Consider the following 24,968-nt stretch of genomic DNA (forward strand, 5'->3'; position numbering starts at 1 on the left):
TCGCACCTCCTCCCTCCAGCCCCAACAAAAACCTGTGAGAAGGGAGTTAGCTTTTTTTCTTTTGTTTTTTTTTTAAGTGTTTCTTATGGGCTGCAAATTACAAATTATTCTTCTCTCCTTTCACCAAATAATCAACTGGTCCCTGAATCTGAAAGCCCAGCACAATTTAGTTTGCGTCTCAAAACGCAGGGTCGGTTCAGCCCCACTAAGGCTGTTCAGCTTTTAATTTCTGGAGCAAGACTCAGCAAACAGTCAAACACTTTTGTGGAGCTGTGAAAGTTGAGCTTCGCTGTTTGATAAATGAGCAGACGGCAGGCAGCCCCTCTTTCTCTTTTTGTATGGATTCAATGAAGCCTGCCTAAAGAACACCACATGCTGTTCTAGCTACTGATCTAACATTCCGCAACATCCCAGCCTTCCAAATTCCCTTTAATTACTCGGGAATCCCACCCTCTGCTCTTTCAGCCTGGGCAGACAGGGCTGGGGGCTCCACCGGCCGGGAGTGGGAGTGGGAAGCAGAGAAGCTCTGGAGAACTGGTCTCTCTGGAGCTGCTGGAACTCTTTTTTAGGTAGTGGTCAGGTTATTCACTCCCCCGGCCCTGCTCCCACCCGGGTCGGTCCAACCTTCTCTCCATACATGGAAGGAAACTCAGCACTGCAAGCTACCCTGACATAATTCTGTGGGGGCAGTTTAAGACACATGAGTGAGTCTAGGGGCAAATGTTCCTGCCCATGGTTTCATGGGATTCCTTTAAGATAAGGGAGGGGAAGAGCGAGAGGAGGAACTGGCACCCACTGGGCATCAGTGGGCACCACACACTAGACAAAGGATTCTCCTCGGTATTTTATCAAAAAACCACACTGGAGGAGAATAGGATGATCTCACCGAAGAGAACTGGGATCTATGGTGACGCAGGCTGCTCAGACTCACAGATGCCCATGAGTGGAAGAAGCAGGAATCTCCTTGTTCCACCGCGTCTCCTGTTCATCACTTTAGTGGATACCATGGGGAGCCAGCGAGGTGTCTACTACCTGTGCAGAAACCCCTCGTCGCCCTCTATAAGTGTCACCTCAAGAGACACCTTCAGAGCCACCCAGGAAAGCCACTCGGTCTCATTATTCTACGGAGAGGCTCTGACTTTGACCAAAAGTCGTATGGTCTTGATCCAGCTTGATCTCCAAATTTAGTCATCAGGGATGCTCTGAAAGAAGCCTTTTGGTTGTTACCAAAAATTCAGTCCCCTCTGAGTAGGCAAAGATTTGCCACCACCAAGAACTGATCCAAAAAAAGGGCCAGTGCTGTGGAATAAGCAGATGGTCCTCCCACACTTTGAAGGAGACTAACTCGTGTACAAAGAATCAAGTATGCTTCAAACAGTTTTAAAATGAGAGCTCTGGGTCTTATTTCAGAGGTCATCTGGGTGTGGGAAAAGAAAAGGGGCTTTTCAAATAGCACGAAATTATAAATTCAGTCCGGCGACAAGTTGCTATTTTATAATCATGAATTGTAAGTCTTGTGCCTTCTCTTAAAAAACACACATACCAAACTTTTGAACAAGTGAGAGATTGATTAGGGAAAGGGGTTAGTTAAAGGGATTCCAGTTGTGACAACTTTAAGTCTGAAAGTGGGATCCTCACTTTCTTTGTGGACAACGGTCCTTGCTCCTTTTTCAGAGAATAAAAAATAATTAAGCCTGGAGGTATGAATCAGGATTCCAAAACACTCTACCTCAGGGCTACCATCTTGAAAGGGGTGTTTGTCAGTGTAATTTTCCTGTGCTGGTCTAGCTCTAGCCACTTGACAATTTTGGGAGGAGTTGCCCCTATCAGGTGTCAAGGTGGGTAGGATGCTGCCGGTTCCACAGGAAATTCCACAAGAGGAATTTCAAAAAAAATGACAAGGAATTTATATCTAGTGCAATGAGACAGAGATGGAGTTTCAAATCATGGATATAGATTGATGAAGGATTCTGAGCAAACCCCCAGGCCTAGAAAGCTAGCCATCTGCTGCCCTTTGATAAGTTCAATTCCAAAAAGTCCAAAAACCAATATGAGAGCCCTGGCTTGTCCTTAGGCTGACTGGATGGTGAGTTTGAGAAGAGACAATCATCGCACACCGATTTAGCTGGAATGAGGTGAGTTACATAAGATACAGGTTAAGTCAAAAATGGAATAATGCTGAAGACGATAATAAGAGAGGGTGAGGGTGGTGATGGTAGCATGTGCGCGATGTAAGAAATTTTTAGAACAATTGTTCTCCAAATTGTTCACAAGGAAGAGCAGCTAGAAGGGTTGAAGCGCTGATATGATAGTGATGTCTATTAAAAACATGATGTGCTAATATCATGAAATGTTGCTACAGTAAACTGAAATCATAATTACAGCTCGGGTGCAGTGAGTGTTTATATTTGCCAGGCACTGTGCAAAGATGGCCCTTTTAAAAGTCATTAGCTCAGCAATCCTCAGGTGGCTGCTGTCATGCTCCCATTTTACAGAGGAGCAAACTGAGGCTCAGAGCTATTAAGACATCTCCTGAGTTCACGCAGCTGGTAAATGGTGGAAATGGGACTCAAACCCAAACAATTTGATTTCTGAGCTTTTACACGGCACATCAGTAAACACACCCTGAAATAACAAACTATGGAGTCTGAGGTGAAATCAGACCTTCTGATGTGGACACACCACAGCAGATACCAACGGTTAAGAAAAATATATGTGAGAATTTAACGTCAAGGGACCCTATCCACGTGCTTAATTTTTTTACTTTGCAAATTGAAAAAAAGACCATCGCTGATGACTCCTAATGATGCCTCAAGAGGACTTTTATCTTCCTCTGTGCCCCTCCGTAGGGGTCAGGGCACATTATAAGGATTCTTGAGGAAAAGGGCATACATGCAAAACAAAAGGAATCTTCAGCCTCATCTCTGTTCCAGATGTATGTGGCTGACAGAAGTGCAGGTCCCCAGAACACGTTTGTTTGTTTGTGTTTTGCATTGTACGAGCATGGATGGGAGGGAGGGAGGAGCCATGTATTCAAGGAAGAGCCACCCACAGCCCGAAGTGCCACGTACCTCAAGTCCTCACGAGGAAAAGAGCAGGATATAAATAAATGCAACGCACACAAGTACATCTGCCGCCCCGGATTCCCCTTCCCCAGCCTCCTTCCCTCTTTCTGTGGTCCCTGACCCCCACCACAGGCATCCAGGGATCTCCTTCCCTGCCTTCAAATCCAGCCCTGTCACTACATACACGACCTTGGGAAACCCACCCAATCCCTCTACGTTTCATGACCCTGTCTGGAAAATGAAAGGGTCTCACCAACAAACCTCTAAGTCCCCTTTAGAGATTAAACTCACTGACACTGAGGTGTTAGCAACTGATAAGGATCAATGAATTATCCTGCTCTGTTGTAGTTGCTTTTTCACAGTCTTAAACGAAAGGAATGGAGGATTTTGAGGCAGGAGCAAGCCTCTGGGGGAGGTGTGCTTGTGAGGCCAGATGGCCTCCCTGCGTCTTCAAATTACACCGTGCCATAGCCATTGGGTTGCCTATCCATGAATCAGCCTCTTCCCGACAAGCCAGAGAGATCATTGGCCATAAGTCATGTTACCCCTACACAGTCTAAACTGGTCAAATGCGGCCCCCTATGTTACCTCCCAGGGGCTCCACGTGTGAGAATATACTCCACACCCTCCCAGGACCCTGGGTTCCACTCCACAGTTGTGACACGTAAAAGGACACACGGGGGAGAAATGGGTGAAGGTGGTGCAAAAGGCACAAACTTCCAGTTCTAAAACAGCTAAGTCCTGAGATGTCACATATGGCATGGTGACTACAGAGAACCCTACTCTATGGCATGTATGAAAGTTGCAAGGAGGAGTTCCTGTCGTGGCTCCGTGGTTGACGAATCTGACTAGGAACCACAAGGTTGCGGGTTCGATTCCTGGCCTTGCTCAGCAGGTTAAAGATCTGGTGTTGCCGTGAGCTGTGGTGTAGGTCGCAGACACGGCTCGGATCCCGAATTGCTGTGGCTCTGGTGTAGGCCGGTGGCTACAGCTCCGATGAAACCCCTAGCCTGGGAACCTCCATATGCTGTGGGTGCAGCTCTAGAAAAAGGCAAAAAGACAAAAAAAAGAAAGAAAGAAAGAAAGAAAGAAAGAAAGAAAGAAGGAAGGAAGGAAGGAAGGAAGGAAGGAAGGAAGAAGGAAGGAAGGAAGGAAGGAAGGAAGGAAGGAAGGAAGGAAGGAAGAAAGGAAGGAAGAAAGGAAGAAAGGAAGAAAGAAAAGAAAGTTGCAAGGAGAGTGGATCTTAAAAGTTCTCATCACAAGAAAAAAACATGTAACTGTGTAGTGATGGATGTTAACAAAAGTTATTGTGTTGCTCGTTTTGCAACAGGTGCATATGTCAAATGACAATGTTGTACACCTAAAACTCATACGATGAGGAGTTCCTCTTGTGGCTCAGTGGGTTATGAACCCGACTGGTATCCGAGAGGATGCGGGTTCGATCCCTGGTCTCGCTCACTGGGTTAAGGATCCAGCATTCCCACAGCTGGGGTGTAGGTTGCAGAGGTGGCTCGGATCTGGTGTTGCTGTGACTGTGGTATAGACCGGTAGCTGCAGCTCCGTTTCGACCCCTAGCCCGGGAACTTCCACAGGCCTCAGTTGCAGCCCTAAAAAGCAAAAGCAAAAACAAAACAAAACAAAAACAAACAAACCAATACAATGTTAGACTCAACTATATCTCACTTTTTTTTTTTTAAAGAAAAACGATACGTGGACTTCTGAAATGCCCTTATGTAGATAAAATGGCTAGTTGTCTATCCCTTTCCCTCTCTAACCAAACTCTGTTTATTCCAGGAGGCAATGGACTACATTTACCTGCCTCCCAGATAGCCCAGGGCAGCCAGTGAGACAAAAGGAGAACCACTGGGCAGGGCTCTGGGAAAGTTCCTAAAGTGATGACTCAGCAGGAGTTTTGACCTTTCTCTCCTATATGCTTTTCTCCACTTCTTGCCTGGAATATAGGCTGTGTTGTCCAGCAGCCACTTTAGACCATGTGGTGATCTAGAAATGAGAAGCCATCTGTTAGGGATAGTAGAGCACAGAAAGAGAAGGAGCCCTGATGCTCTTCTAGAGCTGTTATACCAGCACTAGGTTATCCTCTTTTGGATGTAGTCTATGCGAAGAAAAGAAAACCACAAATACATTTAAGCCATTATTTGGGAAGATGGAGGGGCAACTTCTACCCACAGCCCCTACATAACTGATACACCTTCTAATTCCCAGCCAAGATTTATCTCACAGGGAAGGTTCTAGTAGCCCTAGAGTAAGCTATCTCATCTTTTTCTTTTCTTTTCTTTTCTTTTCTTTTCTTTTCTTTTCTTTTCTTTTCTTTTCTTTTCTTTTTAGGACTGTACCTACAGCATATGGAAGTTCTTGGGCTAAGGGTTGAATTGAAGCTGCAGCTGCCGACCTACGCCACAGCCACAGCAATGTCAGATCTGAGCCACATCTGCAACTTACGCTGCTGCTTATGGCAATGCTGGATCCTTAACCCACGGAGTGAGGCCAGGGATCGAACCTGCATCCTCATGGACACAAGTCGGGTTTGTTACTACTGAGCCACAACGAGAACTTCCCATCTCATCTTTAAATGGGAACAAAAAATGGTGTCTAGTTCACAGGACTGTGTGAGGGTTAGCAGAGGGCTTGGCTCAGTGCCTGGCAAAAAGAGTCAGCATTATTGTCATTAGGATTTCTAGTTGCAAAGTGTTTCCAGGTAATACGGTAAGGATGCCCATCCGTGTGTAGACTAACTTTCCCACTGGATAGACAGAGGGACTGGGGTTCAGAGAGGACCTGCCCAGGGTCACACAGAGAAGAAGGGCGATAGCTCCTCAGATTCAGGGCTGAAAACCTGGCATTATTATTAGAAACTCCTCGCCTACCGCACCCGGTGGACCCTCACTAAAGGTTCGTGGAAGAAGACATTCTTTTGCCTTGAGCCTCCCCTGGAATGCCTGTTACAAATGCTTGGAAAGCAACCCAATTTATAAGGCAGAGATGTTCTCTTAACTCAGAAATCTGAGGCCCAGTTTTTCTTTCTGAAAAAGCTTAGCTACTGCCAAGCACAGTAACACTCCAGTTTCGCACAGGCAGAGGTTTGGGTCTGGAGTTTCCAAAAGCCTGGTGGACAAGCAGGAGAAAGAAGCATCTGGTGAAATGAAAACACCCACTTGGCGTCCACGGATCTCCCAAGGCTGCGGGGTGAGAGGAGGCAGCCTGGGGTCCCTGCGCAGCCAGTTCCCCTCAAGGACTCCATTTCCCATCTCTGGAAATAAATGAATAAATACCTAATAAACGGGTGAACCCAAGGGGGAAGCAGCATGGGGAAACCTGGTCCATAGCGGGGAGACGTGAGGGGGAATTTCTCAATTGCAGTGACCAGCACGCTGGACCCCTGAGAGACAGAGAGGCCGAGCCTTCACTCCCAAATCTGATCATTTGGAGTTTTCCAGGTGACAGATAATGATGACACCAAAGTCAAAAGGACAACTATTCACTCAAAATCTGCCTCCACACACACCCACCCTACCCCCCAAATAACTTGCTCTTTACAGAGCATGGACTCTGGAGCCAGACTTCTCAGGTTCATCTTCTGAATCACACATCGACTTACTGGCTGTTTGACCTTGGGCAAATGACCTAACTTCTCTAGGACTCAGTTTACCCATTTATGAAATGGGGATAATCACGGTTTCTACCCCATACCACTGTTTGGGGGGTGTGATAAGGTTGATTTATGTAAAGTGTTTAGAATACTGGTGGGTACACAGAAAGCCCTCTGTAAGTGTTTGCTATTAATTTTATGAAAAGTCTGTGAATGCTGCACTCATAATTAGACATAGCTAGACACTTGTGATGTCTGTTAAAAGAATTGTCTTTCATAAGCTTGGGTAATTTAGCTGAGTTGATATCCTGTGTCGGCCAATTCTGATACCTACCACCCTGTGTTTGTTTCAATTTATAGCTCTGTTGGTCTCTAGATATTTCCTTCACTGGTTTTGCTGGAGAACTACAGTTCTCATTTTGGAAGTGTTTTTTTTTCTCACCCGGACAAGCCTAGTGGCACAGTGGCAGGACGGGAGGGTCAGGGAAGAGCAGGTCAGACCACGCTCTCCCCTGCCTCATGGCAGGTCCCTTGCCCAAGCCCGGCCAGTCTCGAGCTGGGGGGAGGGGAGACGTTCTCAAGCGGATAAGAGACTGCAGGTTTCAACTGAGCAATGGACTGGACTTGAGTGTCTAATAAAGCAACGAAATTATTGAAAAGAAGCTTGTTTTTATAATCAATAACCAAAAAGCTATTGAAATAAAACCATGAGGGGTCAGGGAAGGGAGTTTGGCCATAACATGGTTGAGGAACAAAGCAAAGCCATTTTCTGTTTGTATGTCACCAAGTTTGACCTGTTCCATACCCGTTATACTGGTGGGGGCTCATCTGGGCATCTCTAAGAATCAGGGTGTAATACTTGCTGTGCTGAGAGCTGATCAAAGCCTTCCGATGCAAGAGCAGAGCCTCAGCATGCATCCTCAGTGGAGGGGGCAAGAGCAGAGCCCTTTGGCTAGGGCGGACGAGATCTCCAGGGGCTCCCCCCAGCCCACCACTGGACCCCTGGACCCCTTCCCCCAGCATAAGGATGACATCCCAGCAGAAGGCACTGAGAGCTGGGAGGAGCCTTCCAAGAGCACCTGATGGTTAAAATGACTCCTGGGGTTTTTCCTCTAGCCCCCCCCTTGGAGGAGTCAGAAGAGGAAAGAGCCCCCCTTCCCTTCCACAGAGCAAATTCTGAGACATAGGGAGGGGAGGCTTTGATGGCCATGGGAGATGGGATTTTTTAAAAAAATTTTTAGGGCCGCACCTGCAGCATATGGAAGTTCCCAGGCTAGGGGTTGAATCAGAGCTGCATCTGTGACCTACACCACAGCTCATGGCAATGTCAGATCCTTAACCCATTGAGTGGGGCCAGGGATCAAAGCTGCATCCTCATGGATGCTAGTCGGATTCATTTCTGTCAAGCCACAGTGGGAATTCCAGACGGAAATTTTAAATTGGACAGAATTGGGCTTTTTCATAGCTGAGAATGAGTTTTAATCGTCCAACCAAGACTGATATGATGGCTGACCACGGTCACATCCTGAGGGATTTCGCTGTGATGTGGTCAGAGGGCAGAGCAGGAAGGCAGCTCCTCAAAGGAAGAGAAAATACAACCACTGGTACCTCAACAAGTTCAGCCCCACTCAGCAAATGGGCTAACGGAAAAGGGATACAATGCCAAGTTCATATGGTGACCATACGGGTTAAACAAATTCCGATATGTGAACTGATTTAGAGTGTTCTTGGCAAATAGTAATGATATAAATCATTTCAATCATTACATTTCTGAGGGTCTCTTATGTGCCAGGCACTATTCTGGGGGCTGGGGGCACAGAGGGAAGGAAAAAAAGTCCTTGTGGAGCTTCCATTCTACAGAAAGAGACAGACAAAGCACAAGCAACTAATATATACAAATATATATATATATATATATATATAGATCATACTATAATATCTAATTATACAGATATATTAGTAAACTTTTTATATATTTATACATATAATAGTTCAGACAATAATAAGTGCTATAAAGAAAAATAAAGCATGGTAAGGAAATGGAGGAGATAGAATGCAATTTTAGATAATGGTGATTTCTTCTATTGGTAGAGAGCTTCGCAGCTTTAAAAAATGCTCTCATGAGCGCTGTCTCATTTTATCCCCAGAGTAATTTGGTGCGAAGCTACTCCTATCTAAAGGTAAGGAAATGGGAGTTCAGAAACTTTAAGTGACTCCAAGCTGGGTGACCTTTCATGACCCCAGCCAACAGCAAAAGCAAGCACAAGACCAGTTCGGCTAGCAGCCTCAGCATTCTCTGCAATTCCTAAATTAATTCCGGGACCCAAAGTCAATACAACATTACTGGAAGCCAGTGCTTTTGGAGCTTGGCCACAGTGTTGGAAAGAGGATTTCTATTTCAGGTCTTACTTAGAGCAAAGCAATTGCCGCCATCCACTTTAGCAAGAACGGGACCCAAGCCAGGCAACATGGGGGAGAGCTTCACCACGGACCTTTGTTTCACCTCAGCCCACTTGCAAGGCGGGTGGGAGGACGACCACCCCTCTAATTTTTTCTCTAAAACCTAAGCCAACCTAGTGACCTGTGCCTGCTCTGAGTTAAAAGTTCAGAGATGAATCATAAGTTTGGACGGATCTGCTCAAAGGAAGACTGTCCACAATGACACTCCGAGGTTTCACAGAACAGCTAGTTCCTTTCTCTCAAGGAGATGGCAGCTGCAGCGTGCTGGGCGCCTTCAGGAAGGGCAAATGTGTCTGGGATTTCAATTCAAGAAGCTCAATGTGAAAACCCTCAGCAGGCACCTTCTGTCCTCTGTGGCTGCAAGGACAGCCCCAGTTTCCAGTGCATTTGAAATCGATGGCAAGGCAGCTGCAGAGAGCTTTTGCATTTGTGCTTTTAATTCCATTAGACTATTTCCTTACTTTGAGACTGAAGAGACGATGGCATTTGGATGCTTTTTTAAATGATGATTTGGGAAGCAGCTAGCACTGTCATCCTTCTTAGAGAGGAAATATATTATTTGGAAAAGTACTTTGAAAAGCCTTTGGGAGTAAATGAGACTTGTGGGCATAGATGTCAGCAGGAACCAAGGACTGGAGAACAGAGGAAACTGGGTGGAGATTGTCCCAAGAAGAAAGGAGAGAGCGCAAAGGGAGCAGGAGGAGGTGGGAGAGGGGGCAGCAGAGTAGAGAAGGCTCGGCCTAGCGTGGGGAACTGGCAGGACCAGTTCCTGGAGGACCAGGGGGCCTTCTGAGGTGGTAACCTCTGTTCCATGGGACAGCTGTTGGAGATGTAAACCACTGCTATAAACTTCAGTTGCTAGGATCACAGATGCCTTCTGTGAACGGCCTCGCGCAAAGCAAAGAGGACCCTGGGTGTCATGCCTGGCTCATGATGGTTCCGAAGAGGGCTGCCCAACAGAACTGCCTGCGAAGATGGACGTATTCTATCTGAACTGCCCAATATGGTAGCCTCTCGTTACCTGTGGTTACCGAGCATGTGAGATGCGGCTAGTGTGCCTGAAGAACTGAATTGTCTCTCTCTTTTTTTTTATTTGTTAAAGTTTTATTGAAGTCTAGTTGACTTACAATGTTGTAAAAATTTCTGCTGTACAAAGTGATTCGGTTATACCTATACACACATCCACATTTATTTCAGATTCTTTTCCCATAGAGCTTATGACAGAATATTGGGTTGCGTTTCCCGCGCTATCCAGCAGGTTCCTGTTGGCCAATCATTCCATATTCCGCAGTGTGCATATGCCGAGCCCAAACCCCGAGTCCATTCCTCCCCCCACCTGTCCCCTCTGGTCACCATAAGTTTGTTCTCAAAGTCTGCGAGACTGTTTCTGTTCTGTAAGACGAACATCATATGATATCACTTATATGTGGGGTCTAAAAAAAAGTATATACAACTGAACTTATTTACAAATGGACTCATTTGCTGAATTTTAATTTTGCTTGAAGTTAAACAACTGTGTATGGCCAGTGGCTGCCATACCGAACAGCACAGATGTAGAGAGAGGGGGAAGATATGGGAGGAAGAATCCAAGTCAAGGTGACCCTGAGGATGCAGACACCCTGGGACTTGTTGAAATCTTGGGGGCAGACAGGAGACTCGAAATGGCAATGGAACCAGGGTGCCAGAAGGAGGGGCAGAGTTAAGTCAATTTTACCGAGATCACGCAGTCAAGGAAACCCTGAGCGGACCACAGGGTTACAAAAGGATCTAAGAGAAAAAGGAATTGAAAAAGGAGTAGTTTACACAGGCCAACTGGAGTTTCTAGAAACAGTGAGGGGATTTGAGGGGGGGTTGTTTTTTGTTGCAGAATCTAAGACAACAAGTGGTTGTTTGCATCTGCACGCAAGTATCTGGTGGAGATTTCATAACAACAACAGAAAAGGCACATAGTAGGTGTTACTCAATGTCTGTGCTAGCAGATGACTGAGGGCACAGCACCTACATCATCCGCCATCCCCTCTTGGCATCCCACGGAGAAGGAAGGGGTTACTTTCCCATTTCACAGCTGAGAGGGCACAGGCTCAGCGAGGTTAAGGGGCAAATTCAGGAGAGCTAGGAGTCCCCGTCTTGCATTCACCCAACCTGTCCCTGCAGCTGAGAAGCCTCATCTGGACCCTCCGTTGCGGCCTCCTCGAGGGAGTGTGTGGACGGAGGGGAATGTTCCTGCTGTGCTTGTCCTCCTCCCACTGCTGAGGGGCTTGAAGTCCCCCTCCCTGGACTTGGAGGGAGCCCCTCCCCAGCAGGGCCCATCCTGGGTTCCCTCTGAGTCTCTGTGGCCTGACACAGTGCCTGCCACACACAGCCTGTCTCGGGCAGCACTGCCGGACTGAAGAAATGAATGAAAGAAACGGCGATGGTGGTTTCTCCACTGACTTCTTGAAAACCTTCTTTTCCCTTTGGAGAAAGAGCATTAATGCATCACGCAGACGTTTTTCCCTCCCGAGTCACCACAGAGCACCTTCTCATTTACTGAGTGGAGCCGGAGCTCAGCCACTCGGTTTCAGACCCTCCGCAGTCGTTGGCTCAGGCCTAACATTGCCTTTTGTTTTTTCTTGCTGAACAATTTATCTGTTAAGGATCTGAAAAGGGAATTTCTGCAACTGCAACCCTGACCGCTCCCTGCCATTTCTGTTCTTGTTATTATGCTCACACTCAGAAAACTAGTAAGGGATACTGTAAAAAAGTGTTTTTGGTGAGCAGATGCATAAAAACTGCACATAGGAAAAAAGACGCTAATAGAAAAAGAGTTTAGATGTACTGACTCAAATTGGGTATTTTCAGAGTATAAAAGAAAAAATCTGGATTTTTATCAATGAGATAAACGTATGATGAATCTTATAGAGAGCTCTGACAGCCTTCCTCGGCTTATTGAACACAAATGATCAGTGGTTTTTTTCAGAGATACCCCTAAATGTGCAATGTATTTTTTTTTTTCTTTGTTTTCTAGGGCTGCACCCACAGCATATGGAAACTCCCAGGCTAGGGGTCAAATCGGAGCTGCAGCTGCCAGCCTACACAACAGCCACAGAAACAGGGGATCCAGGCCGCATCTGCAAACAACACAGCTCACAGCCACGCCGGATCCTTAACCCACTGAGTGAGCAGGAATTGAACCCCTGTCCTCATGAATACAAGTCGGGTTTGTTTTCGCTGAGCCACAGCAGGAATTCCTGCAGTGTATTTGTATCATAATGGAGAGAGAGCAGTCAGGCCTGCAGTGACACTACAAACAGCACCACTCCCAGCTGAGGACTCGCAGGCCTCCAAGCTAACGACGTAAGGCCACTGCCCAGTCTCTCCAAGGCTTTCACATCACCAAGCCAAGCAGTTTGCCTCTCCGTGGCTCACTGACATAAATCTAACGCACTTGCGAATTCACTATTTGCCTCTCAAAGAAAAGTTACTGTCTGCAAATTAAGTACCAAAGACATTTAAGGTAGACCTTCCCTTTGATTTTATAACAGGTCTGAATTATGTGAAATGTGTAACACTCTGGTCTTACTCTGGGTATTTGGTCTGGAATTGGTTTGCTAACATGTGTTTGAAATTTTTATAGCAAAATAACCAAAGTAGTTACTTTGATAACAAAAAAAAAAAAAAGAAAGAAAGAAAGAAAGAAAAAAAATTGGATGTTTTAAAACATGATTAGGAACAGTTCACACATTACTTAGAAGAGGGAGTAAGGAAGGAATAAGCCTGGTGAGGCTGGACTCACCTTGCCGAAGCTGGCAGCATTGACAGGCTGGGTGTCATTCTTCTCGCAGAAATCCAGGTAATGCATGTACAGGGCACTTCGAGGAATGCAGACTCCTTCTGCAATCTCATAGTTCTCCTCCAGCCTGGAGAAATAAAAGCCCAATAAGCAAACCCCGAGCAAGAAAGATCTGTTCTTTCTAGTTCTCTGCCAGAGCTGGGCAGAACTGAGAAACAACTCTTGTCCTATGGGTGGGGAAATCAAGGCCCAGGAAGACAAAGAAAACTGCCAAAGGCCAGGCACGGAGTTAGCAGGTTGGCAGGATCAGACTCCTGGCCCCTTCGGGTAGGACCTCAGGTCCCTCTTCCAGCCCACATCCCAGTCCTTCTGTGCTTTCACTGGCCTGACCACATTCTGGGTGCATCAGGTTCCCCCATACTCCAAAGAATGATACAGGATCTTGCCATTGCCCCCTTAAGCTAAGCTACCGTATAGCTGTTTCTTCCTTCTTTCCTTCCTTTCTTTTTCTTCCTTTCTTTTTCTTTCTTTCTTTCCTTCCTTCTTTCTTTCTCTCTTTCTTTCTTTCTTTCTTTCTTTCTTTCTTTCTTTCTTTCTTTCTTTCTTTCTTTCTTTCTTTCTCTCTCTCTCTCTCTCTCTCTCTCTCTCTCTCTCTCTCTCTTTCTTTTTTTGTCTTTCTAGGGCCACACCCACAGCATATGGAAGTTCCCAGGCTAGGAGCCGAATCGGAGCTACAGCTGCCGGCCACAGCCACAGCCACAGCAATGTGGGATCCCTGCCGTGTCAGGGCACGGCAACACTGCTCATGGCAACACTGGATCCCTAACCCACGGAGTGAGGCCGGGGATTGAAGCCGCAACCTCATGGTTCCTAGACGGATTCGTTTCTGCTGCACCACGATGGGAACTCCTAGCCGTTTCTAATAGGTGTCAAAGTCTTGGAGCTTCTTCTGACTAGAGCAGCTGAGGGAAACAGCCTCCAGGAGAGGCTGGACGACTAGACAGTCGCTCACTCACTGACTGAGGGGGGTTTATGAGCACAGCAGGGAGCTGACCTGCTTGTTTTCTTTAGGCGCAACTTCTCTGCTATTCAAGGCTTATATGATTCTACACCCATTACTTTCTCAATGAGTTTAGGTCAAGGGTTCTGGATAGGGACTCTCCACCTAGTAGCCTTGTCACTTTCTGCCTTGGTGACATTGATTAAGTTATGCAACCTCAGGCCTCGTTTCCCTTTGGAGATATTGACTATAACCCCTGTTTTGATTGCTGTGATGATCAGATGTAACACGTGACATGCTCCTGCATGGGGTCCTGTGTGTGGCAAGTGCTTAGTCGGGGCTGGACCTCATCAGCATCCACTTTTCCTCTCCAGAAAACATTTTTGGGCATGTACACGTCCAGCTTTTGTGCTAGATACCGGGGACATCAAAATAAACTAGCTGCAGTTTTTGTTTTTTTTTTTTTCATCTTTATCCCAAACACCAGAATGTAGGCGACCAAAAGAATTGGCCTCCATTGTCATGGATATGCTGGCAGGTTAAACATCCCTTCCAACAAAACCACTGGGGCCCTTGACAGGTTGGGGCCTTCTCTTTGGGCCCTGCTGCCTTCAGGGCATGGGGCACATACTATTCAATAAATTTACCAACAGAAAATATTTCTCCATTGATCATGAGTTGGATTTTAGGACACAAACCCAAGTCATTTGGAACCAAGTTTGAGGGATCCAGTGACTGGAATAACTCTTTTCTCCCAATCATTTTTCCAGGGGGTCAAAAACAAGGCATGATGCTAAAGCAATGAAGCAAATGTCCTCAAGTGGCTTCTAACTTTCTCTGAGGGCACTTGCCAAAGAAGTGGTCCAGCGCTGTCGTAAGTGAAGTGGAATGAGGACAGGGCCTCCCAAGGTGCCCACTTGAAAGGGCAGTGTTCCTTCGGCTCATTGCAACATGTGGTTGAAAGAAAAGCAGTTCAATCATTTCATGTCCCAATCCCACGGATGACGCAGACCCCCAAACAACCCCAGGGACACTCGGATAAAGGAAGAAGCCTGTGCTCCACGGTCCCAGGTCATCTCATCTTGCCCCCGGCCCCCTTCCGGGAAGCCCCCTTCCGGGAAGGGAACACAGAGTAACTCCTGACAACTTTTAGAAGTGTTCCAGGAAATCGTTTATGCAATCCTTTCTAGGCAACCCAATTCCTTGAGGCTGGGGTGGTGTATGATTCACTTTGGCATTTTTCAAGTCCAGCGTACTCCTTGGCACACAGCAGGTGCTTAGTAAGTGTTTGATGGATAGACAGTTTCAATCCAATATTCAGTCAACACATAGCTATGGATGTCTTTTTACTGACCAGGTGCTGGGGAATCCATGGTAAGCAAGGTGGCCCTTGCTTGCATCCAGAGGACGGATTAATGGCGAACAAATAGATAAAGACACAGGTAATCTTCAATTCGACAAATATTTATTGGGTGCCAGGCAGTGTTCTAGACTTAAGGAAATAGCGGCGAAGAAAACAAAGGTCCTGTCCTGAAAGGGTTTACATTCTATGTGCCGCCCACGTCGTCAATCGGAACTCTAAATGTGTTTCCCTGTGGGAAAATGGTTTCACATAGAGATTTGGTTTCTTAGGACGATCCTAAGCTTCAGAGCTGGAATGAATGGGAATCAGCCTTCGAGTTTAGCCTGGACCCCTAAATGCCATTCACAGTATTGTTTCTCTAGAAAAGTGAGTTCAAAGGTCCAAATAACCAGCTTATGCACAAACTTGTAGGGGCCATCTGAGTAACACAGCGTTCACAAAATGGGGTCTCACAAACATTCTTTGTTTGGCCTGAACAGTGTTGGCCCAACTTTTAAAATTCAGGGCATTTCACATAAGAACCTAGATTTCTGGCTTCTTTTGAAAGGCTGAGATCTGGCAGCACTGGGCCCATATTCCCGCATGACAACAATTGGCCAGAGTTACATGTGCCCTCGGCTTGGCCAGAGTCCCCACTCCTCCCTGTTTTTCTTACACCCAATCTATTTTCTGTGCCTTGTCTGGCTCCTGTAGGCTCCTGTGTTGATGTAAGACACGATCTATGCCCTAGTTCACTTTGTAGGTCTATTGGGGGAGAATAACACATAGAAATAAGAGTATTTGAGAACTGCAAGCTTCCGACCAGGGGTGCAGTGGGAGGTGGGAAACTAAAGAGATCAGTGTGCAGATGAGAAGGGATGATTAAGGTTTCAGCATGAGCTGGGATTAGAACTTCATAACAACCACCGCGGTTGGCATCTGTTGAGCTCTGACTAGGTGCCAGGCAGAGGGTATCTCCACTATCTCATTCCACAATTGCAAAAACCATATGAGGGAGGTGTCATCCCCATGGTGTAGATGAGAAAACGGAGGCTCAGAGAGTGAAACACATCTGCCTGTGGACATGCAGCTGGTCAATGGGAGCACTTGTGGTACCCGCTGTGGTGTTCTGCCATGGTGGACGGAGGGGTTCCAGGCAGGGAGAACAGCGAGGAGAAGAGACAAAGGTGGCACAAGCTCTGGACAATAGAAACACTGCTCTGAGCGGAGAAGGGGCACATAAAGGAGTGTCTAAAAGACAAGAACCATGGGGAGGGGCATGGAGACTCCTTAAACGCCACACAAGAGAATATGGCCTGGCCTAAGAGTTTAGCAACCTCCGGCATTGAAGAATTACTAGGAAAGTGTTATTTTTTGGAAGACGATGGACTGGCACTCAAAGAACACTGAAAAAAATATTCTGGAGATCCCTGGTGGCCTAGTGGTTAAAGATTCGGGGTTGTCACTGCTGTGGCATGGGTTTGATCCCTGGCCTTGGAATTTCCACATGCTATAAGTGCAGCCCACACTCCCCCCCAAAAAAAAATTCAGACGCAGGAAGACCTGAGTGTTTCTGGGATGCTGTAGGAATAATAATAAGGTAGTCAACAACAGCAATAGCTGATACTAATTTAAAGTTTAACATGCAGTAAAATGCTGGAGGGTGTAGAGAAAGGAAACCCGCCTACACTGCTGGCAGGAATGTAAACTGGTGCAACTACTGTGGAAAACAGCATCAACGTTCCTTAAAAAATGAAAAAAGAAAGAGTTGCCATATGATCTGGCAATCCCACTCCTGGGCATCTATCCCAACAAAACTATAATTCAAAAAAGTCCATGCACCCCCTATGTTCATAGCACCACTATTCACAATACTCACGACATGGAAGCAAACTAAATGTCCATTGACAGATGAATGGATGAAGAAGATAAACACACACACACAAACACAAACTGGGGGGAATACTACTCAGCCATCAAAAAGAATGAAATAATGCCATTTGCAGCAACATGGGCAAACCCAGACAAACACCATGTGATATCACTTATATGTGGAATCTAAAATATGACACAAATCAAACTTACCTATGAAACAGACTCACAGACAGGGAGAATAGACTTGTGGTTGCCAAGAGGGAGAGGAGTGAGGGAGGGATGGATTGGGAGTTTGGGATTAATAGATGCAAACTATTATATACAGGATGGTTAGACAACAAAGTCCTATTCTATAGCACAGAGAACTATATCTAATATCCCGTGATGAACTATAATGGAAAAGAATAGAAAAAGAATGTATGTATAACTGAATAACTTGGCTGTACAGCAGAAATTAACACAACATTGTAAATCAACTATACTTCAACAAATTTTTTTTTTGTCTTTTTGCCTTTTCTAGGACCGCTCCCACGGCATATGGAGGTTCCCAGGCTAGGGGTCAGATCGGAGCTGTAGCCACCGGCCTACGCCAGAGCCACAGCAACGCAGGATCCAAGCTGCGTCTGTGACCTACACCACAGCTCACAGCAATGCCAGATCCTTAACCCACTGAGCAAGGCCAGGGATCGAACCTGCAACCTTATGGTTCCTAGTCAGATTCGTTAACCACTGTGCCACCACGGGAACTCCCAACAAATTTTTTTTAAAAAAATAAAGTTTAATATGTGGTATTTGCCAGCAATAGATTAAGTTTTTTATACTGAATAATACTTTATACTTAAGTAAAAACAACAACAACAACCAAATCTCAGAGGTTTCACCTTAGACTATTGAGTTCCATTAAGCAATTCTCTTAGAAAGCCTGACTTCAATTCTTTAGGTTTCTGTGTTATTGGACATTTTCTAGTCTAATGCATAGACAAGAGCAATCTGAGCAGTTGGAACTTTGTGCATAACCAGCTATGCTCTTTTTGCTTATCTTTGCTAAGCAAAATAATTTTGGCCAGAAAAATCCATGGACCCATTCAACAAACATGCATTTCAAACTATCCAGAATTTATCTTATAAAAACAATACGATCCTTTAAAGTTATAGGGAGCCAGTTAAGTTTTTAAGAGCATGGGAGTACCATGATGAAATTTATTCTCTGGAAAGGTCACCCTGGCACCTCTATGGTCAGTGGACAAGGTGGACTAGTGAAACCTGGCACACAGAGGCTAAGTAGTATTTGTCGAATGAATAAATGAACAAATGAGATTAGTCTGGAGCTACGTCAACAGTCTGGGCAGGAAATGCTGGAGCAGGGATTGAAGGAGTGGCTGTGGGGGCAGAGGAAACACAGAGGGTGTGGGCCCTTGCTGCCAGATGTGAGGGGAGTGGGAGCCGCCAAGGAAGCTCTCAAGTTCCTAACTGGGGTGAATGGATGAAAGATTAAGAAATGCTGAGAAGGTGAGTCTGGGGCGGAAATAATGCTTCCCAAATGGGTGAAAGAACACGGGCTCCCAGGTCAATTCCTGGCTCCTGCACTCGTTAGTTACTTTAAACGGCCCCCGTGCCTCAGTTTTTATTTGTTGTTTGTGTGGCTTCTTTGCTCACTAAATCCGGTCAAGAAATCAGGATGAAATCTGCGATCAAGGTTAAGATACATTCCGTTAAATGAACCTATCGCAGCAACACACTATTTGAATCTCACAGGTGCAAGTCACAGGTCACACAGGCTGAGCTAATTAAGGTCACCTGCCAAAGGCCAGCGCCTTCTAAACAACCGCATTCTTATCCACGGTTTGTTTCTCTTACTGGAGCTTCCTTGCCCCCAAGGTAGCTAGGTGGCTTATGACTATGAAGCATTTTAATAAGTTCTATGAATGAAGGGATGTAATTGGCGTGAAGGGCAACTCTGATGCTTGATGAGTTTCTATAGGAATAGCATCGTGACACCTTTCCCCAAATGTCCTTACAAACTCCGGAGGGTCCGTGCGTGTGCTCGAGTTGCTAATTGGAATGCCAGCTTCCCCGACCAAGGCATGGCAGAAAGAAAGGCAGTTAATTATTTCTCTTTCTAGCTGATGAAATTTCCTCTTTTCCTCCTCACTTTTACAGGACATCATTAGTCTGACATGGTGAACAATACTCCATTATACCTGGATTTTTTTTTTTTTTAATGATCACAAAAGCATTCCCCAGTTCTCCCATTTTCTGATCTTCTATTTAACAACTTGATCATATTTGAATTGAGCCTATCCTATTATGGAGAGATAATGACCTTGGTCTACCAGGCAGCTTTGAGTCATTCTCTGCAGTATACATTTTTAAAAAGACCTCCTCGCAGGGTTTCGGCACGCAGCATCTGAGGGCATGTAGCATAACCTCTCCCTCTGCTCTCATTTTATTTATTTATTTATTTTTTGTCTTTTTGCTATTTCTTTGGGCCGCTCCCGGGGCATATGGAGGTTCCCAGGCTAGGGGTTGAATCAGAGCTGTAGCCACCGGCCTACGCCAGAGCCACAGCAACGCGGGATCCGAGCCGCGTCTGCAACCTACACCACAGCTCACGGCAACGCCGGATCGTTAACCCACTGAGCAAGGGCAGGGACCGAACCCGCAACCTCATGGTTCCTAGTCGGATTTGTTAACCACTGCGCCACGACGGGAACTCCTCTGCTCTCATTTTAAACCTGTGCTTTCTTATTTGTCCACATGTTCGGCCTCCGCATCTCAAGTCCTTGCAGACATGTCTGGAATGGAAACTTTCTTCTTCTATCTTACAAAAAGAAAAGACAACAGGATTCTTAAAATTTGCTGAACATTATAATTTATCACTGAGGTTGTCAGAGAGATCTGAGACTGTAAAATACATGGAAAGAAAACAAAACAAAACTGTCCAAGCAATCAGAGCCAAGCAGGAATCTAAGCCCTTCAGTGGCTCCCCTTGCCACCCCAGAGAATTCCTTACCTTGGCACCCAAGGCCCCCTCTCTCTGACCCGATTTCTTCCACTTCTCCAGGCTTCTCTGGCCTCATTTCCCTGCACGTAAACTTCTCTGCAGCCAACTGGACTGTGTGCGGGTTCTCACACACATCTCGCCACCTTCCACCCTATACACCTTCCATGGTCTTCCCACCACGGGAAGGCCACTCCCTCGGCTGGGCCTCATCCTCTCAGGCTCAGCTCAAATTTCTCTCCCACAAAACTATGTTGAATTCCCACCCCACCTGCTAATCACCCTCTAATCATGTCTTCCTTGCCAAATTCACGTTTTCATCATTTGATAACACGCACAGTGCTGAGTTGTGCCTATAGGGCACACATCTTGACTGAGTAGACACATCCGCTGCTCCTGAGGTTCTCGCCGCTGCCTGGAGCTTGCTTAGTCCTTCCGATCTTTCTGGGGCTCTCACAGCCTTCACTGAGAGACAGCGCTGGTTTCGCAGTCAGGGAATCACTGAGTTTGAAATCTGCCTCTGCAAGCACTACGGTCTCAGGTATGTGACTCCAATTCTCATTTGCTCACTATCGTCATCTGTCAGATACAGGAGACGATACCCAATACCATCTTTCAAGGTTGCTGTGAGGGTTCAACAAGAATCCATGCATAGCCCTCAGCTCTGCATTTACCTACTGGGCATCTCCTATTTGTCTGTCAAATACAGCAGTGAACAAGAAGTTATCTCTACCACTGCCTTTAAGAACTGACAAATTCTCAGAAGGAAGATGGGAACCGAGGAGAAAATGCCACCAGAGAGATGACAAAGAAGGACAAAATGGTGGAATTAGGCTCATGTGGGCTCTGGCCTAAGGTGGATTCTACAAGAGACCAAAACAAACAAAAACCTGCCAGTCTATTTTATTCAACAACAACTGGGTCCATGATTTGCAGCTGGATAGACACACCAGTTCAGGTGGGTCCCTGGTGTTTCTCCCAGGACCACGGCTGGCCCCACCTCCCTGGTTGAGGGTCTTCTTATGAGTCTGGCATTCCCCCTGCTGGGACCCTCTGCTATGTTGAGTCACCTGCCGTGGCTTCCTTTTCTCTTCAAATAGGGGTAATAGTTCTGCTTCTCTGCAAGGTTTTTGTGGGGATCCAATGAGCTCACCCTGGCATGCCCCGGGTGTGGGCTCAACCTGTAAGTTTGGTCAGTGCTCAGCAATGGACCGAATCAGGGATTTATATCTGCCACTCTAAATTACTCAATTGAACCAGCATCTGGAGCAGTCTAATTCAAATGCTGCGATTCGCCTACAAGCTACAGAATAGGTGTTCCAGAAAGGCCAGGGATTAGCCAGGTCCTGGCATCCCTCTGTTCATTTTTTGGTTAATCAAATCCTTTTTTTTTTTTTTTTTAAACAAAAACTAGACAGTATAATAGCACAGTGTCAAAAGCTCTGTGCTGTTGCTCACCCATCTGTCAGGGCCTAGGTTAGGGGTTGGCAGCCAGAGCCCTGAGGGCCCTGAGTGGCAGCAAAGAGGATTTTTTGGCACCGTCCTCAATCTTCCCTTTCCATCGATTCCCTGTCTCCACTCCTCTGCACTTCACTGTCACAAATAGGGCTGCCAAGAACATGTTCATACACGCCCCCCTTGCCCACCTGGGGAGTGTTTCTCCATGTCGGTATCCAGAGGTGGATGATCGTATTTAAATGTTAATGGGATGGCAAAATTGTCCACATAAATGGTATTACCATTTTATACCCATGGCACAAAATATGTTTTCAAAAATAAGAACCTAGCTCTACAACTAGCATCTCATTCTCTGAGACATTTAGATCCGTCATGATGTCCTGCTTAATTTACCTTTCCCCATCTCTAGCTGAGTGCTTCTGGCAGGACGTGGTCACACCTGTTGGCATTGTCTATCACTTCTGGTTACATTCGGAGCTAAAAATGGCCCCTTTCTGGAACCAAGCAGACTAACTCCTACTGTGAAAGCAAATCAGGTTATGTCACCATGGAATAAAGAATTCAGTCAGAAATGAGTGCAAGGTGTCAAGAACTGGTATATCTGATGAGTCTGGTCTAGCAGCTGTGGCTGGTCTATAACATCAGCCTACCTCTTTGGAACAGTCCCTAGCCCAATTTTCTACCTCTGGCTTCCAAGAGCATTTAAAAGAGAACATTTTAAAGAGAAACACTGAATTTACTTTTGTTTTGTACCGATTTGAAATATTGAAAGCCCATCAATCACACAAGTTTCATTTTCATATTTTCCAAAGAAAGGAAAATGTCTCCCAAGGAAGTGACAATTTGGTCTCCAATCCCCTTCCTTTGGGGTGGGGGGCTCACTTTCCCAGTCAACTGCAGGCAGGGGAGCACCTCCATGCTGACGGCACATAGGAACTCAGAGGGACACCGGCCATGCGGACCACACGGGAGGTGTGTGCAAGGGCGGGGCCGCGGAGAAGGGCTTGTGCTGGCGGCAAGTAGGCCAGGGTGGTGGAACAGGCTGCTTTCCATGCCCAGATCCTCTTTGTGAATAGAGGTTATTGTGTGGCCAGGATTCCAGCAGGGCTCACCAGCCCCAGAGGGTTGGGCTTTACTAACCTCATGACCGAGGATGCTGGAAAGTGTTTGGCAGAAGGCATTTGACAATATTTGCCTGTTTTCTGCTGGGAGCTGCCTCCAGATCACGTGGCCCTGCTTATTTTCGGCTGCTTGGCTGCTGTATTATTTGTTCTTAGAGCGGGGATGGTCTCTAGGGTGGTGGGGAAGGGGCTCGAGGCAAGGTGGAGGGGGCAGGGGGAAGGTAGAAAGGCACATAGCTCCTAACCCAATTCCAGAAACAAGCCAAGTGTCCTGGGAGAGCTGGGCACTCTTGGGCCGACGGCTACCACCTTGGCAGTGAGGCTGCTGTCCTTTCCTGGGCCTGCCCACCTCACTGTCCTAAGGAGCTGCACGCTCGCCCTGCAGAGAGGAGACAACATGAAGAATATAGATGCTCAGATAGGAGTTCCCATCGTGGCGCAGTGGTTAACGAATCCGACTAGGAACCATGAGGTTGCGGGTTCCGTCCCTGCCCTTGCTCAGTGGATTAACGATCTGGCGTTGCCATGAGCTGTGGTGTAGGTTGCAGACACATCTCGGATCCCGTGTTGCTGTGGCTCTGGCGTAGGCTGGCGGCTACAGCTCCGATTAGACCCCTGGCCTGGGAACTGTGCTGGCCTGGGAACCCCTGGTCCATGTGCTGCGGGAGCGGCCCAGGAAATGGCAAAAAGACAAAAAAAAAAAAAAAAGCTCAGATAATGAAATGCTGCACTGTGGAGCTAGCTTCCTATTCTTTTTTTTTTTTTTTGTCTTTTTGCCATTTCCTGGGCCGCTCCCGCAGCACATGGACATTCCCAGGCCAGGGGTCTAATCAGAGCTGTAGCCACCAGCCTAAGCCAGAGCCACAGCAACGCAGGATCCGAGCCAAGTCTGTGACCTACACCACAGCTCACGGCAACGCCAGATCCTTAACCCACTGGCAAGGTCAGGGATCGAACCCGCAACTCATGGTTTGTAGTCGGATTCGTTAACCACTGAGCCACAACAGGAACTCCTAGCTTCCTATTTTTTAAAAGCATTTTATACTGTGGGTCAAGATATAAAATGGTAAGGCCATGAAGACGGGGCAATTTTGCCATCCCATTAACTTCTTCTGCGCACCCAGCACTCCCACTGCCTGACCCCCATAGAGAAGAAGCACTTCAGCAGGTGTGTGTGCCAGGGGACACATGAAGATGTGCTTTGGGGCTCCACTGGTAATGGTGAGGAAGAGATCTGGATACAACCTAAATGGACATCAAGAGGGAAATGGCGAAATGAATTCTGCTACTGTCTTACATGAAATACTATGCAGCAGTTAAAATGAAGTTGCCTTTGTGGACTAATATGGGTATAGCTTCAGGATATTCCACTGGGGAAGCAGGCAAGCTGTGGCTCAAGACAGTGTGACAGGTCATGGAACAATATTTTTAGTGTTATATGCCTGCATCCTTTTTAATAAGGAGAAAATACTAAATAAAAAACCACAGTTGAGAAACTTCTATCAGTACGTAAAATGCTTAGGAAAGGGACGGTAAATACATATATATATGCATATACCCACAAACACATACATATACATATGTACGTCTCATTTGCAAGAGCCTTGCTCTGGAGAAGGAGAAAGGAAATACGTGAAGAATGGACTTTATTCTTATCTACAATGTTTTCATTTTTAAATAAGGAAATGTATTTTGTGCAAATTACATCAAATTAAAATGTGTATGTGTTGAATTTATTTGCAACTTGCCTTTTTCTAAAAAGCTAACAAACTAAAAATAGAAAGAAGAAAATTAGACAAAAGAAAGAGGTTGAAAAGAATATAAAGATCAGATTTAGCTCTGAACTCCCTGGCAGCCAGAGCAAAAAGTGGACATAGTATAAATTATGTCACTTTCCCCTGTAAGATGGAGGGTATGTTCCGTTCCATTGGAGAGACAAATATTTTATACTGAAACTCTAGTCTAAAAGAACGGAATCAACGTACTTGAGAGAGGAGGTCACATGGCCTCCACCATGATTTTAAGTGTGACTCTGTTCCTAAGTTTAGAGAAATGTCCTACTTTTTCTTCCCTGCTCTCTACAGACTCCGCTGCCTCCTGCCCCACCTCATCTGCATTGGTCTCTTCCTTGTTGGCTGTACTCCAACCACATGGGCACCTTCTGCAGTGCTTTGAACAAGCCCTGCCTGCTCCCATCCTGGAGAGAGTGGCAGATGCTGTGGGTGTGCCCAGGTCAACTTTCAGGACGAAGGCGACCCTTCCCCACT

The 24,968-nt window shown here is 46.3% G+C and overlaps 1 protein-coding gene across 2 annotated transcripts in view; it reads right to left on the reverse strand.

Moving 5' to 3' along the window:
• RFX4 (regulatory factor X4) overlaps positions 1-24,968 on the reverse strand; it is a 170,251-nt gene that overhangs the window by 84,974 nt on the left and 60,309 nt on the right. For both annotated transcript variants that reach the window (XM_047786475.1, XM_047786474.1), the window contains exon 4: positions 12,908-13,031. In XM_047786475.1, coding sequence (XP_047642431.1) covers positions 12,908-13,031 — 124 coding nt within the window. The remainder of the gene's footprint in view (positions 1-12,907; positions 13,032-24,968) is intronic.

Source organism: Phacochoerus africanus, chromosome 7 (assembly GCF_016906955.1).
Source record: "Phacochoerus africanus isolate WHEZ1 chromosome 7, ROS_Pafr_v1, whole genome shotgun sequence".
Lineage (NCBI taxonomy): Eukaryota > Metazoa > Chordata > Mammalia > Artiodactyla > Suidae > Phacochoerus > Phacochoerus africanus.